The 18,083-nt window shown below is 37.8% G+C and overlaps 1 protein-coding gene across 5 annotated transcripts in view; it reads right to left on the reverse strand.

Annotated features, from left to right (window-relative positions):
- EPC1 (enhancer of polycomb homolog 1) overlaps positions 1-18,083 on the reverse strand; it is a 97,810-nt gene that overhangs the window by 21,020 nt on the left and 58,707 nt on the right. For all 5 annotated transcript variants that reach the window (XM_027559812.1, XM_027559811.1, XM_027559813.1 and 2 more), the window contains one exon: positions 5,883-6,042. In XM_027559812.1, coding sequence (XP_027415613.1) covers positions 5,883-6,042 — 160 coding nt within the window. The remainder of the gene's footprint in view (positions 1-5,882; positions 6,043-18,083) is intronic.

The following is an 18,083-nucleotide window of genomic DNA, read 5'->3' on the forward strand; positions in this document are numbered from 1 at the left end:
TCCTATTTAGTGATTACGGACCAGGGACTAGGTGTTAGATGTGCTTATTGCTACTGAATATTTTTGCTTCTTGGCTTTACCAGTGGACAGAACCAGAAATGCACAGATCTGTATCTTTACACACACACATTCAAATACACAACAAGACTGCCTTTTAAAAGAGATTTCCTTTGAGGATTAGCAAGAGAATCTTGAGACTCAAATTTGAGGGGAAGGGAGGAGAGATTTGTTCCTGCCTATTCAGGTCAGAACTGTTTTGTCCTTTCTTACAGTATGAATAGGAAATGAGAAGTCCTAGTTGTACAATCTCAGTTCAGTTCAGTTCAGTCGCTCAGTCGTGTCTGACTCTTTGCAACCCCATGGACTGCAGCATGCCAGGCCTCCCTCTCTATTACCAACTCCCGGAGTTCACCCAAACTCATGTCCATTGAGTCGGTGATGCCATCTAACCATTTCATCCTCTGTCGTCCCCTTCTCCTCCTGCCCTCAATCTTCCCCAGCATCAGGGTCTTTTGCAAGGAGTCAGTTCTTCACATCAGGTGGCCAAATTATCAGAGTTTCAGCTTTAGCATCAGTCCTTCCAATGGAATATTCAGGACTGATCTCCTTTAGGATAGACTGGCTGGATCTCCTTGCAGTCCAAGGGACTCTCAAGAGTCTTCTCCAACACCACAGTTCAAAAGCATCAATTCTTTGGCACTCAGCTTTTTTTATAGTCCAACTCTCACATCCATACATGACCACTGGAAAAACCATAGCCTTGACTAGATGGACCTTTGTTGGCAAAGTAATGTCTCTGCTTTTTAATATGCTGTCTAGGTTGGTCATAACTTTCCTTCCAAGGAATAAGCGTCTTTTCATTTCATGGCTGCAATCACCATCTGCAGTGATTTTGGACATCTAGAAGCTTCCAGATCACCAATTAAAAGAGAAACAACATTAAGACCCCTTGGACCAGGAGATGTTGAACAACACTCTCAAACAGCTGAGGAATTATTAACAGTTTGGAACTAAAGCAGGGGATAATGGTTTTAAAACAGGTTTCTTCCTTCACTGCTCTGATAGGATAAAAGGGAGAAAAGTATGATCTCTTTCCTAAACCTATTAAAGACAAGAATAACATTGAGATTTTCCAAATAAATGTTCAATGAAATGTTAACACAATACATGTAAAGAATACATCTGAAAAATGCTGAGTTAAAATAAACTTTCCTTTTTAATTGCAAGGTTCCCAGAGCCTACAGAGTAATATGTATTGTAACTCTGGGGTAGAGAGGGAAATATAACATGTAATCATTCTCAAATGTTTCTAATCACTACTTTTTAAGGCAATACTATCATCTTGAAAACTCCAAGGAATAGTCTGTGTAAACATTAGCTTAAGAGTTTTATAAAACAGAAATTATAAGAATTGAAATGAACCAGTCTATATACATAATTTGATACAATGTACCCTTCATAAGCAATGTATTAGACTACCTGGCATTCAATGTTCAATTGCAACTTTGCAGAAATTTGTAATATAACTAGCCTTTTTTTGTGTATTGTAATATAAAAGTCAATACCAATTTTAAAAAAATTAACATCACTTTTATACAATCTCTTCCAGAAAATAAGAGGAAACACTACCTAACTTGTTTTATGAGGCCAATATTACTCTGATACCAAAACCTGACAAGACAGACCACACATTCACAAAAAGATTAACAATATCTTTCACGAATTTAGACGGAAAACTTCTCAATAAAATCCCACCCAACAATGTATGGAAAACACACACACACACACACACCCCACAGCCAAATGTGATTTATTCTAGGTATGCAAGGCTGGTTCAATATTTGACAACCAACCAAGGAAACCCATCACATCAGAGAATAAAGAAGGAGGGAAAAATCACATGACCTTATTAACTGATGCAGAAAAAGCAGCTGACAAATTCAATAGTCAGGATAAAAACTCCCGATACACTAGGAACAGAGAACTTTCTCAAACTCTTACAAGCAACTACAAAAAACCCCCTTCAGGTGACATAATGCTTAACGGTGAAAGACTACATTTTTTCCCTTAAGATCAGGAACAAGGCAAGAATGTCTGCTCTCAACACTGTATTCAAGTTCTAACCATTATACTAAGGCAAGAAAGAGAAATTAATAACATACAGGTTGGAAAGGGAAAGCAAAACCATTTCTATTTGCAGACTACGACATGATTTTTCTCCATTTAGAAAATCCCAAAGAACCTGCAAACATCTTCTAGAACTAACATGCAATTTCAGTTAAGGCCACAGGACACATGCTCAGCATACAACTGAACTGCATTTCTGCATACTGACAATAAACAGATGGAAACAAAAATCAAAAGTACAATACCATTTTCAATTGTGTCAAAGAAAACAGGTATAAAAAAAAAAAAGTACTAAAACACCATGGATCTTCATGATGAAAATTATAAAGTGTCAACTAAAGAAATCAAAGGCCTAAATACCTGGAGAGTCATATTGTGGTCATGGACTAGAAGACTCAACACAGAAAGAAAAGATGTCAGTTCTCCCTACAATGATCTAAAGATTTAAATGCAATTCCTATCAAAATCACAGCAAGTTTCTTCGCAGACACACTTATTCTAGTGGCATTTTTAGGGAAATATTTACAGGGAAAAGCCTTAGAATACCCAACACAATCTTGAAAAAAAAAAAAAGGAGGAAGCATTTCCCCAATGTTAAGGATTATCATATAGCTGCAGTAATCGAGACAGTGGTACTATCTTGGGATAAACACAGGGATCAGTGGAGTAGAATACAGAACCCACAAATAGAGCCACATCAATATGCATAGTTGATTTTTGTTGAAGAAACAAAAACAATCAATAGAGGAGGAATCACTTTTTCAATGAACAGTGTTGGAGCAGCGGGGGCCTAAACCTCACAGTCAAAATAGATCACACACTTAAATGCAGAACTATGAAACTCCTAGAACAGGTCATAGGAAACCATCTTTGGACCCTGGGCAAAACAAAGACTATTCTTGGAGTTGATACTAAATGGATCTAACCAAAATTAAAAACTTCTACTCTGTGGAAAACTGTTAAGAGAATGAAAAGACAATTTATATACCGGGAAAAAATATTTCCAAATCACATATGACAAGGACTTGTGTCTACAATATATAAACAAAATACTCAAAACTTAACATTAAAATACTCTAATTAGAAAGTAAGTAAGACACGCACAATCTTCACCAAAAAGGATATGTAGATGGCATAAAACACATGAAAAGATGTTTAACATATTAGTCATTTAGAGAAACACAAATTTAAAGTACAGTGAGACATCACTGTATACCTACTAGAATGGCTAAAATTAAAAAGTGATAACCTCAAATGCTGACAAGGATAAAGGAGAAACTGGATCCCACATACACAGCTGATGATACTGCAAACAGGTACAGCCTTCTGAGATAGAGGATACACTCTTGTCAAACTAAAACTGGATGACCCAGCAACTACACTTACAGGCATTTAACCCAGATAAGTAAAGATTTATGTTCACTCAAAAATTTGTACATGAACGTTCACAGCAGCTTTATTTGAAGTAGTCAAAATCTGGAAACGACTCACTCTCTCAGTGAGTGAGCAATGCAACCTGCTGCAGTGCATGTTATGGAAGACTGCTCAGGAAGAGAAAGGAACGAACTACTGATACATGCAACAGCCTGAATGAACGTCAAGGAGGCTATGCTAAGAGGATAGAGTCAGTCTCAAAAGGATATACATTCGTAATTCCATTCACGTTACCTTCATCAACAAACAGAATTACAAAGATGGACAACAGATGAGTGGTTGCCAGAGGTGCATTTAAAGGAGCAATAAGGTAGAGTCTTGTGGTGATGGTATAACTGAGTATAATTGTGGTGGTGAATATACAAGGCTTTACATATTCTGTGAATCTATAGTCATGTAAGAATGTTAAAAGAAACTCAAAGTCAGCTAACACTCATTTGGCTGACAGTGTTCATAAACTTTCCAATGTAATATGTCTTTCTAAGTTTGTACTGATGAAAAACATTTTTTTCCCAAATAATTTACAATTCTGCTTCCATTTTATTACTGTTATTTGATTACAATGTCAGCAGAGTCAATGCCTTGTTAAATATAGTACCCTGACTTTACTGACCACAATTTAACCCACAAGCTACCAATAAAATGAAATTTGTGAATTCTGGTCATCAGTAGAAAAGCACCTATTTGTAAAACAAGCATTCGAAGCTTTTTTTCTGATAGTAATGATAATGTAAATTGAATAATGTAATTTTATCTTGCTCCACCCTGCTTTAACCTGATAGCATATATTCATGAAATAATACAGCCAGTGGCTGTGGAATGCAGTGTGGTCCTGGTTAACATACACAGCAAGGATCCATTCTGGAATTTCACACTGACATGACTTTCCAGAGATTAAAGTTTTAGGTCCTATTACTGGTAAACTTTGTTTAGAATGTCTGTGTTTTATATGTAATTAAACACGAGTAGGCAAGAAAAACACACGCCAGTTTTTTGGTTTACTTCAAAGTAATCTTTAATAAACTGGAAAAAATTTTTTTTCTAAAGAAAAAATTTTTTTCCTAACAAGTACAAGCTGTAGGTAAAGGTGAAAAAACATCACAAGTTAAAAACATCAAATGCTAACACAGAACTGTTAAGAGTCAATATGGGCATGTTTACTTGTGGTTTTCATTATGTAAGAAATAATTTTTAAAAAATGCTTAGAACCCAGGACAAAGATTAGACCATATGGAGAAAATGATAAATGAGTTAGAAAAGTAGTCAATAAGCAAGAAACTAGGTAAAGCTGGCTGCTCTATGTCCACAGAGAGAACAATAAAAACAAAACAGATTTATACTGTTCTGAAAAAAATTTAGACAGGCCCCTGGAAAAAGCTCTTGATCATAAAGACAAGACAAAAATGAAAGCTGTTAACACCTTTTCCTTAGCAACCCTGCAATTACACATTTAGTGGTCCACAACATGGGGACCAAATGAACAAAATAAATTCACCTAAGTTTACAAGCTCTCAGCAGTTCATCATCAAATGTGATTAAGCTATCAAAGGGTCATTTCCACTGAAGACCTCTATCAGTACCAAGTGACACAAGTTACCAACTAAAACACTAAATTAAAAAAAAAAAAAAAAATCATGAGAATTCCCTGGGGGCCTAGTGGACTCCATGCTTTCACTGCCAAGGGCTCAGGTTTGGTCCCTGGTCAGGGAACTAATATCTCATCAACTTGTGGGGCTTGGCCAAGAAAGAAAAAAACAGAAACACAGATGGGGCTGGCAAGCTATGGCCTGTGGGCCAATACTGGACTGACACATGTTTTTGTCAAGAGAGTTGTACTGGAACACAGCCATGCCCATTTGTTTATGTACTGTCTATTGTTGCTTTTGTCTGTAACTGCAGAGTAAAATAGTTGTGACGGAGACTGAATGACCCACAAAGTTTAAAACACAATCTGACCCTTTACAGAAAAGGTTTGTTGACTTCTGACTTCTACTAAGAAATTCTTTAAGGCAATTAGTATTACTATTTCTGAACAGTAAGAAAATGATTTCTACATCTAAAGGTATATTCTTTATCCTACTCATCTACAGTAGCAGAAGATGCCATGTTGAGATGAAGCTAAAATAAAAATCTAGGCTGAAATTGTGTTCTTTCTTATCAGGCGGGAATCTCAAGCACAAGTGTAAAAGGTGAAAATGGCTCTGATAACTCTCAAGCTGATGCTGGTCAATGAAGGGGCCCCCAACAGATAAACATAAAAATCTGTTGAGATACGTAAGAACACAGTACAAGATACAGTCATCAAGAGAGTAATCACTTACGCTGTATGTGAATGAGCTGCTTTGGCATCTTGAATTCCCCAGGATATATAGACTCATAGTAAGCGATGTTACTTTCTGCTTCTGGGACTGGTATAACCATGTTATCCCTCTTCTCGCCATACACCTGCTGTGCTGAAATAGCCCGCTGAAGATGGTGTTCCTAGAAAGAGGGAGAAACAGGTACATTTACACATTAAAAAACGAGCAATCAGAACATACAGCCTTATGAAGAAGTTTCTTGTTCATTTATTTTTAAAGTAGAGGGATTTTTAGTAGCCTTGTAAGGATGCTAACAATATAGCTGTGGTGAAAAGATTTTGAGTATAAACAAGAAGATCTGGTTAGATACACTGTGTATTTCAATTTAAGAAAAGGCACTACACTGAAACTGAGGATTAAATTATATAAGATTAAAAAACAGGCTGACCAAAGCTGTTACTTAAAGTTTGCGTTTGCAGATAAATTTTTTTTTTTAAAGGGGTAAAACATTTGAACTTACTGTATGAAGAAAGCAGGCTATGTATAAAAAATATTTTATGGATTATAATCACTTATTCATACAGTGCTTCAGAAGAAGGGTACAGATTATTTTCCCCATTTTTAGTTGATGAAACTGACACAGATTCAAACCTGGTCTTCTGTCCCAAGGAATACCCTTTCTTATGAATTTCCAGAGCCCTTTCTGGACAGTAGAAAAGTACAGGGACTGAAAGCACAGGCTGCAGGGTCTGTGACTCCTGGCAAGACACTTCATTCCTCTAAATCTGTTTCCTCCAGTAAAAGAAAAATCAAATCTTACAGGGTTGGTTGGGAAGATTTAAGTAATATAAATGTGCATTAGATGTTCAGTATAATGCCTGGCGCCTGACAGGTGCTCAAAATGAGCTTCGGTTGAGTTGCCACACAGGAAGATTTTTTACCAGCTGCTATAAAAGTACCTGTTCTCACCCACCCCTATCATCACTGAATTTTGGTAAACATTTCATTAAATTAAAACTAGTTTTAAAAATACTAGTTTTTAAAATATTTATATACCAGTTCAGGGATGAAAAACATTCCAACAGTATGAAGACAAAAAATGTCCGTCTCCATCAGTAGCCTCTGGTAATTTTATGTATACGTAGATTTCAATTCACAGCTAGGAGTTTTCTGAGTGACCTGACATCCCCTGACATATCCCCTTGACATATCCTGGAGATTTTTCCATACTGATACTTTTACTACAATTTGTGCAACAGCAAAAGTGCATTTCACTCTGTGGATGTGGAATACACACTCCAGTAGTTACTTAACCAGACACTAATAGATAGAGAAAAAAACAAAACCAAACCTGGAAACCACCTAAATGCCTATCCTTCTCCCTGAATGCTGCAAAACCCAACCCTGTACTATGATATATAGGAGATACCTATGTGGGCCCATGAGAGCCTCTGTAGGACAAGGAGAGATGCAAGTGCTCAGAGGGTACATGAGGTGACACCACCTATTCTGACCACTCTGTGTAGGAATCCTTAACATCTCTCTTCAATTTTAAAATCACCCATCTTGTTATTTTAGGTTAATTTCTTTACAGTGAGTTTTTCTTCCCTTAAGTGTTGCCATTTGCTCTTTCAAAAGGCCTGCTTTCCCTTTTCTCATTGATGTTTAAATAGGTGGATTATTTTCCTTTTCAATATTAAGGAAATTAGCCCCTGCATAATAAAATTGACAAATATTTACCTGAAGTTTGACTGGTCGTTATAATTTTTTTCCTTGTAAGAAAGTTTCACTAGTCAAATTTATTAACCTTTTCCTTGATGACTCTGTTATCCTTAATAACAGGTATAAATCGTACAGTTGCAAACACTGGTATGTAAACAAAACCTTTCCTTTTTATAATGCATTTGATCTCTGATTCTTGTGGCTCTTGGGAGCTGGTGGAAGCAGTGTGCAGGGGGCAAGAGGGGGGACTGGGAACAGGCTATGGTCCCAGTGCACTGGCCCTGGAAGCCTGAGACGCAGGTGGGGAGCTGGCCACAGGCGTGCCCTTTCCCTCTCAGATACCCTCTCAAGGCAAGAACAATTTTGTGACCTGTGCCCCCTCTACTTACACCAAACTCAAGGAGGGAGTGAGGGAGCAAGGCGCGTTACTCTTAATTTGCACTTTGTTCTTAATCAGTTAGCACGTCTCTGTGTAGGTGAACATGTGAGAGATAGTTGACCTATTTTTTGTGTGTAAGGAGAGAGAGCAAGCCACTATCCTAATGTCTAGCATAAAATCATCTATTTCCCTTAATGACTAAAAATGTCCCTTTATAACTTCCTCTTGCATTTGAGAGTATTTCCAAGCTCTTCCTCCTTATTCTATTCAAATGCCTCCTATGTCACTATTTAACGTGTTTTTTAAAAGCGCAGCCTCAGACTATTTATTAACTAGTGCTTTTTAAACACTAAATTCACTCCTCGCAATTCTTTTTCAAAAATTTCCAGGCTATTTATTTTTCTAGATGAACCACCATGAAATTTACTTTCTCAGCATGAGATGGGACCACTAAGGCCTTCAGATGTTTTGCAGTGTGGTGGTGAAGAACAGGATTTGTATCAGGAGTGCTCTGGACTTGTATGTCGGCTCCACGGTCTACCAGTTCTAGGATGTTGGGGCTTGGGACAAGATAGTTATACCAGCAAGTTTTATTACCTCTAAGTGTACACGGTGTATCTATCATAGGGGACTGTGGTCAAGATAAATGCCTGAGACACACTAATGTACCTTTCACTACTAGAGAAGTTGAAGAGTTTCCCATATGCTTGTTAATATTTATATTCTCCCTAGTGTTAACAGCTTTCTGTAGAAAGACTTCTCCTGATGTTCATATCCATTTTTCTAAATTGTGAAATCAAATTTTTGTTTCTCAATATTATAGTAAATACTTACTGCTTTTAAAAAAACTTACACATGGTTTTTGTTTTATAAAATATTTGACACAATTTCCTCATGCTTCCCTGGTGGCTCAAGTGGTAAAGAATCCACCTGCAATGCGGAAGACCTGGGTCTGATCTCTGGGATGTGAAGATCCCCTGGAGATCTTCCTCATAAGGAACTTCATAAGGACTCAAGGTATGTGTAATATACAACAAATAGATTATGGTTTTCTAAGCCTGAAAAACCTCAATAACTGGGATGTAACTATAACTTTAAACTTTCCTATTTACTGTCACCCTGTGTATGTACAAGGACTTGAGGATTGAAGGGGGCCACACACAGGTGCCAGTGTGGCCAGAGTGTGGTGAGGGGCACACAGGGTGGTCAGCATCAAATCATGCAGAGTCATGGGCATGTTAAGAATTTATCCTTGTACTAAGAGCAATAGTGTCTGAAGGGTTTTCAGTTCAGTTCAGTTCAGTCGCTCAGTCGTGTCCAACTCTGAGACCCCATGGATTGCAGCACGCCAGGCCTCCCTGTCCATCACCAACTCCTAGAGTTCACTCAGACTCATGTCCATCAAGTCAGTGATGTCTTCCAGCCATCTCATCCTCTGTTGTCCCCTTCTCCTCCTGCCCCCAATCCCTCCCAGCATCAGAGTCTTTTCCAATGAGTCAACTCTTCGCATGAGGTGGCCAAAGTACTGGACTTTCAGCTTTAGCATCATTCCTTCCAAAGAAATCCCAGGGCTGATCTCCTTCAGAATGGACTGGTTGGATCTCCTTGCAGTCCAAGGGACTCTCAAGAGTCTTCTCCAACACCACAGTCCAAAAGCATCAATTCTTCGGCGCTCAGCTTTCTTCACAGTCCAACTCTCGCATCCATACATGACCACTGGAAAAACCATAGTCTTGACTAAATGGACCTTTGTTGGCAAAGTAATGTCTCTGCTTTTCAATATGCTATCTAGGTTGGTCATAACTTTTCTTCCAAGGAGTAAGCGTCTTTTAATTTCATGGCTGCAGTCACCATCTGAAGGGTTTTAGCTCTTATCTTAAAAAATAGATCAATTTCTATAAAGCAGAATATGTGCAGCCTTTAAGTGGTTTAGAGTTAATAGTTCAGTCATTCAGTTGTGTCTGACTCTTTGCAACCCCATGAACTGTAGCACACCAGGTCTCCCTGTCCATCACCAACTCCAGGAGTTTACTCAAACGCATGTCCATTGAGTCAGTGATGCCATTCAACCATCTCATCCTCTGTCGTCCCCTTCTCCTCCTGCCTTCAATCTTTCCCAGCATCAGGGTCTTTTCCCATGAGGGCAGGTCTTTGCATCAGGTGGCCAAAGTATTGGAGTTTCAGCTTCAGCATCAGTCCTTCCAATGAATATTCAGGATTGATTCCTTTAGGATGGGCTGGTTGGACCTCCTTGCAGTCCAAGAGACTCTCAAAAGTCTTCTCCAACACCACAGTTCAAAAGCTTCAATTCTTTGGTGCTCAGCTTTCTCTATAGTCCAACTCTCACATCCATACATGACCACTGGAAAAACCATAGCCTTGACTAGACAGACCTTTGTTGGCAAAGTAATGTCTCTGCTTTTTAATGTGCTGTCTAGGTTGGTCATAACTTTTCTTCCAAGGAGTAAGCGTCTTTTAATTTCATGGCTGCAGTCACCACCTGCAGTGATTTTGGAGCCCCCCAAAAATAAAGTCTGACACTGTTTCCACTGTTTTCCCATCTATTTGCCATGAAGCGATGGGACTGGATACCATGATCTTGGTTTTCTGAATGTTGAGTTTTAAGCGAACTTTTTCACGCTCCTCTTTCACTTTCATCAGGAGGCTCTTTAGTTCTTAGCTTTCTGCCATAAGGATGGTGTCATCTGCATATCTGAGGTTATTGATATTTCTCCCGGCAATCTTGATTCCAGCTTGTGCTTCATTAAGCTCAGCGTGTCTCATGATGTGCTCTGCATGTAAGATAAATAAGCAGGGTGACAATATTCCTTTTCCTATTTGGAACCAGTCTGTTGTTCCATGTCCAGTTCTAACTGTTGCTTCCTGACCTGCGTACAGATTTCTCAAGAGGCAGGTCAGGTGGTCTGGTATTCCCATCTCTTTAAGTATTTTCCACAGTTTATTGTGATCCACACAGTCAAAGGCTTCGGCATAGTCAATAAAGCAGAAATAGATGTTTTTCTGGAACTCTCTTGCTTTTTTGATGATCCAGTGGATTTGATCTCTGGTTCCTCTGCCTTTTCTAAATCCAGCTTGAACAACTGGAAGTTCAGGGTTCATGTACTGTTGAAGCCTGGTTTTAAGAATTTTGAGCATTACTGTACTAGCGTGTGAGATGAGTACAATTGTGCTATCGTTTGAGCATTCTTTGGCATTGCCTTTCTTTGGGATTGGAATGAAAACTGACCTTTTCCAGTCCTGTGGCCACTGCTGAATTTCCCAAATTTGCTAGCATATTGAGTCCAGCACTTTCACAGCATCATCTTTTAGGAATTTAAAGAGCTCAACTGGAATTCCATCACCTCCACTAGCTTTGAGAGTAATATTTAATGAGATGGAAAAATCCATCAACTTATTAAGTAAAAAGAGATCTGAAAATTGTATGTTCAGGATATTTGTCTTTAATCTTTTTTAAAAGAAAAAGACATAATTGAATGTACACAACTATAGTAAAAAGTTTCCAAGTAGCTGAGCACAATCCTCTCTACACTCTTTTATCCGTCTACCTGCTGTGTCTTCCGCGGCCTTTACTGTCCTCTGATGTCACATATTTGGCTTGTTTGCTGGTGTCACCACTTACTTCCCATCCCAAACTAATCATCATGAGGGCAGGGATTTTTGTCTATTTTGTTCACTGCTGAACAGCCACCCCAAAATAGTGCCAGGCACAATGCACGGCGCTTAAATATGTACTGGATAAATGAATATGTATGTAGGTATCTGTGAATATACATAAACACAAAGAGCACAAAGGTGCAAGCATGCACACATTCCCGTCAAATTTCAAAGTATGTACACCAATTAACAGATCACCTTCAGGTGATACAATTTTGAAACACTTCTATAATTTTATTTTCCTTATTTTCTAAAATTCTGTTTTAGTTCTTTTTGACACACACAAAAAAATTGAGTACATCTCACTACATGGTTTTCTAAAACAAACGTAATTTCTAAAAGATACAATTTATTTAGTTCAGCAAAACCCTTCCCATTTAAGTCATGTTTAGTTCAAGAGTAAAAATTATACTTGCAGGCAAAGAAAGTTATTCTTAAAACCCCAAACTATATATACTTATTTCTAAGGGGAAAAAAAACACTAAATTATATTAAAGTAACACTTCAATTTTAAGTTAAAATGAAATTTTTGCTTTGAGTAGGAAGATGTATTAAAGTAGTGAAGTCAAGCAGCACATGAGATAAATTTAGAATAAGATGAGCTGTGAATCCAATAATTACAAATTGAATGCTCTTACTAAATATCTAAGATGATCCTATCCTAAATTACAATTATATAAAAAGTCAGATGTTCCCAGAAGATAGTATCTATCAAATGAAACTTTTAAATACATCTACCTGCAGCACTGAGTAAGCCAGCCTGTCCCAACTGTGTTCACTGGAATACTTAATTTCAGATTATCAACAGGTAGTCTAATAAAGAGTCTGACAGTTTAAAAAAGAGAGAGAGACAGAACACTGTTTTTTCAAACTCTAGGAATGAAAGTTTTAAACACGCTAACATAAACTGGTTGCTCATCAGGGAGGGTTCAGTCATACCAAATTTACGACCACAGAATCATTGTTTTAGAATCTATTAATAGTTCATGAAGAGCTTCTATAGTACAGAGTGGGAAATGCTGGTTCAGGACAACAACTAGAAATGCAGAGCAGAACAGCAGGGCTGGAGTCTGCTCATTAATTTAGTGTGTACTTACTAAGTGCCAACTGTGTGCTTGGCCTGAGAACACAGTGGTAAATAAAACAGACATGGTTCCCGACATTGTAGTAGGGATGACAGACAGTCATAAAACAGTCCTAGGAAAAACGGCAAAGTGTTATAAGTGCTATGAAGGAAAAGTACAGTGAGTTATGGGAAATATAAATAAGAAAGGGATTTCAAGGAGAGTATCATTTTCACTAGCGAAAAGTGACATGTAAGCCAAAATCTGTAAGAACAGGAGTTAAGAGATCATTTTAAGAAAAGGAAATAGCTGTGTTTGAAGACCATTTACTAGTCTGGCACCTTAGGAGGTGCCTGAAACTTTAATATAAAGTTTTATTTTACATATTAGGCTCAGTTTCAGAGTTAATCACCAAAGCACCAAGAACAATTGCAATTTTTCATGAAATAACAGAGGCACGCCTCTCAAATCTGATCTTACAGGGAAAAAAGTAAATACAATTAAATAATCTAAAGAACTTTTTAATATTCAATCTTATATAAAATGGAATCAGATGAATTGTAACTTATGATTAAGCGCGCTACTTTAAAAGTTTCTCACACTGCAAGTAATTATAGATAACATTTTCTATCTATAGCAATGTGAACAATGAAAAGGAGGATCAGAAAAGACTGAAAAATAATCTTTGTGTCTCCATGAACCCTGCAATCGTGGGCTCCAAATATCCACTTCTGTTACCTCTGCTCACCGAGGGCATTGGAAGAGTGTGGGACTTCCTCCCAAGTCCAGCAGGTCACTCTGCTACTTATTTTTTATTTATTTGTAATATGTAATATATATACTTTTTCTTATCCATCTTTCCCCTCTAACAATTCATGTTTTTTTCTTTTACTTCCTTTGTTATTTTTGCTTACCCCTAGAAGATTTTTGCCTTTTCAGGTGGCTTTTAATAGTCTTTTGATAAATGCATTGGCAGTACAAGCATATCACATATTTGAGGCATCAGAAATACCATTTTCATTGAGTCAGCTGAGAGTGACAGTGGCTATCGCAGATAAGATCCACCGGAAGGGAAGCACTATAGTGTGTCTGCAACATCCGTTCTGTGCTTTGTTCACCGGGATGGACCACCATTCACCAGGTTTCACCCCATGCCCCTCAAATTTCCTCTTGTTCTTCAAAACCTGGTTTAAAAGGACCTTTCTTCTGCCTCCTGGAGTACTACACTCTCTACCTAAGAAATTGTGCTGTAATCATTTATTCATTTACACACTGATGTCCAAAACGTGAGCTGCTTAGATAGATGCTAGTCTAACAATCTTTACATTTTTTCCTTTAAAAGATGTATTCTCTTGTAGTATTGGGGGCCTCAATTCTTTAAAGAATGAGAACTAAATTATCTTTGTAATTTACTTAGCATCTAGAACTATATTTTGCTTTACTGCAGGCACTCATATTTTATAAAATATTACAGAAAAATGAAGATAAGTCTAAATTGGAAAAGGTGTTTCTATCTGCTCTATAGGAAGTTCTAATAAATATTACCAAGCCAGAAACAATTATTCAAGGTTATACTGTACAAATTCCTATGCAAAGATTTAATTATATTCATTATTTATTTAAGCAAATAATGGCTTTAACAGTTAGCCATAACAATTAAGACCACATTTATACCTTTTAGATTACTGAATTAAAAACAGCTTATTAAAAACAACAGTATTGTGTAAGACTCCTTATGGGGAAATAAGTGATGACTCATTTTTAAGAAGCCACTTAAGAAGTTTAAACCCCTGATTATTTATGCATGGAGAGCCAGGCCTTTTTGCTACCGGAGAGCTGAATCACTTTCTCTCCTGTCTCCTAGTGACATTTGGAAGAACCAGCCAGCAATGCCTAGGGCTCCAGCAGGGGCTCCCAGGTCCTGTATCCAAACACCCAGTTCCTGCCTGGCTCATTACAGCCTCCTGACTGATTTCTCTTCTACTTTCGTCTGTCTTCATGGGAATAAACAAACTAATAGTTAAAAATAGGTAAGTCAGGCCATGCCATACTTACATCAAAATAGTCCAATTATTCCCCACCCTCACTCAGAAAAAGAGTCAAAGTTCTTAAAACTGCTTACAAGGTCCAGTAGGATTGGCATTCCCCTTTCCTTGCTGCTCTCGGGCATTATGCTCCTCTTCACTCACTCTGCTCTCGTCAAACTGGATTCCTTACTCTTTGTCAAACTTATAAGAAATTGGCTTGCTTCCTCAATTTCAACTCCTGATTCAAAAGTCCCCTTTGTAGACAATTCTTTACCAGCTCTCCCACTCTGCACCCTCCAGAATGGCTATAACCGAAAAGGCTGACAACATAGTACAATCATAAGGATGAGGAACAACTTCAACTGCACACATGATCAGTGAGAAAAAGGGGCACCAGATCTCATGAAACAAAACACACACATTCCACATGGCTCAGCCATCCCACTCCGAGGTATTCACCCAGGAGAAATGAAAACAAGACCACAAAAAGACCTGAATCAGAATTTCATGGGTTTTATTCACAATAGCCTCAAAATGGAAACAGCCCAAGTATATCCATCCTCAGGAGGACTGGTGCACAAACTGTGGTTTAGTAACACAACAGAGGACCACCCAGCAACAAAGAGGAATAAACCACATACCCACAACTCGAGTAAGTTTCAAAAACACTAGGGTGAAGGGAAATAGCTTTGCACAAGACTCCATACTCTTAGTCCATTTATGTGATGTTTAAAAACAAGCAAAATTAATCTTTGGTACGAAGAAAACAAAAACAAAAAACCTAGTAACTGCTTCTGACGCGTGGAGGCAAGGATTGAATGGGGAAGGGAATGAAAGAGCTTTCTGTGATGATGGTAAGGCTCCATGTCTTCATGGGGGTTGGGTTATACAACCATGAGAATTTGTTACAATCCAGCTAACATACACTAAGTATTTGTAAATTTCTTTTCATGTAAATTTTACCTCAAAAGAAAAAAAAAGTCAATAAATACTGAACTCTAATGAATGATATGTATGCTGAAATATTTAGGGACACGTGCACTGATGCCTGTAATTGACTTCAAAATGCCTTAAAAGATAAGAAGGACTGACAGACGGAGAGATAGCGAGTAGAGTAAAATGTTAATGGTGGAATCCAGCTACTGGGAATATGGGTGGTCACTATAAAATTCTTGAAACCTCACTGTATGTTTGAAATTTTTCATAATAAAATGTTACAAAAGTATGGAATCTCTTCCCTCTCCCCTCAATCCTACTGTATTCCCCGGCTCTGCTGTATTTTCCTGGATAGCACCTGCTTCCTCATAGACTACTGAATTTACTTATTGTTTTATTCATTATCTGTCTCTTCTTCCCAGAATATAAGACCCACAAAGGTAGGAATTTTTTGCTTTGTTTACCCCAAATCCAGAATTGTGCCTAACACATACAAGTAAACAGTAAATATTTGTTGAATAAATGAGCCAGTGAAATTACACCAGTTATTTAATGTCCACAAACTGTTCTGGTTTGAGACAGGTTATTTCATTAAAAAAAAAATTAAATTTCATGAAAGCAAAAACATAAAAAAGACAAATGCACTTTGCTTTTGTACTTAGAATACTCAGGATAAACAGTTAAAATAGCTGAAGACAGATTAGACTATTTAGCTGAAGACAGATTAGACTATTTGGCAAGAAAAAGAGCAGTTCGATACTTACATTTTCTACAAGAAATGAATGGTAAAAGATTCTCAGTCTATATTACTCTCCGCTTCTCCCAACTACTGTACTCTGAAATTAGTTTTACTTCTAGATAATGAAACAGTAAAAGAAGACCTTTGCTGAGGTACAAGTGAAACACTCCAGTCTTGTTATTTCTCTTCAGTGTGAAGTATCTGTCAATTTAGTACTTCCCTTATCCCTTATTTGTACCCCTGATATCCCTTTATGGACGCAGGCTGTCAGTAGTGTCCTTGTTACAAGCAGGCCTACCTGATGCAGTGTTTGGTCATGTGAAAGGGAAGGGACTGAAATTAGTCTCTTTCTACTCTCATAAAGGTTACAATCTCATCAGAATGTTCCCCTAAATACTAAATTTTAAAAAGCTCAAAAGGCTCTGGGTTTTGTGTCAAACTTTATGCTGAGGATTTCTATACCTCCAATGCACCCCCAGAGAACCAGTAATCTGCTGTTATTTAATATCTTTTTATCACACATTCAAGTAAAATACAAAGATTAGCACCCTAAAACAACAGTACTGAATAAACTGAACATCCAGTTTAAACTGATCTAAAACGAAACATGCTTATATAACCTAATACAAGCAGACGCCATACCAAGGCTTGGTCCTTAGCCCTTTACATACTCACTCCTGCAACTTCATCCACAATTACGGCTTTAACTACCATTTTTATGCTGATGACAAATTCAGAATCTTCCTCTTTAGCCCATATTTCTGTTGAACATTAGGCACATGTATAAAGACCTCTTATTACAAGTTCACTGATATATCCCATGTAACATCAGCTCCTCACCTGCCAACTCTCCAAATCTGTCCCTCCTCATGTACTATCAATTTCTGTGAATCACACCATCATACATCCAGTCACCCAGGAAGTCTTTATTTTTCCAGCTCCATTTTGCTACCTATGTCCCTGTTTTCAAATCAGGCACCAGATCCTATCAATTTCTTCTTCATCTTATGTCTAGAAGTCTTTTTTTTTTTTTTTGACCTTGGAGGCTCTTATCTCCCAGGAGCCCTGGGTGGGAGGGGCAGTGATTATTATTATTTTTTTAATTTTATTTTTAAACTTTACAAAATTGTATTAGTTTTGCCAAATATCGAAATGAATCCTCCACAGGTATACATGTGTTCCCCATCCTGAACCCTCCTCCCTCCTCATACCATCCCTCTGGGTCGTCCTAGTGCACCAGCCCCAAGCATCCAGTATCGTGCATCGAACCTGGACTGGCAACTTGTTTCATACATGATATTATACATGTTTCAATGCCATTCTCCCAAATCTTCCCACCCTCTCCCTCTCCAACAGAGTCCATAAGACTGTTCTATACATCAGTGTCTCTTTTGCTGTCTCATACACAGGGTTACTGTTACCATCTTTCTAAATTCCATATATATGCGTTAGTATACTGTATTGGTGTTTTTCTTTCTGGCTTACTTCACTCTGTATAATAGGCTCGTTTCATCCACCTCATTAGAACTGATTCAAATGTATTCTTTTTAATGGCTGAGTAATACTCCATTGTGTTTATGTACCACAGCTTTCTTATCCATTCATCTGATGATGGACATCTAGGTTGCTTCCATGTCCTGGCTATTATAAACAGTGCTGCGATGAACATTGGGGTACACG

Source organism: Bos indicus x Bos taurus, chromosome 13 (assembly GCF_003369695.1).
Source record: "Bos indicus x Bos taurus breed Angus x Brahman F1 hybrid chromosome 13, Bos_hybrid_MaternalHap_v2.0, whole genome shotgun sequence".
NCBI classification, from domain to species: domain Eukaryota; kingdom Metazoa; phylum Chordata; class Mammalia; order Artiodactyla; family Bovidae; genus Bos; species Bos indicus x Bos taurus.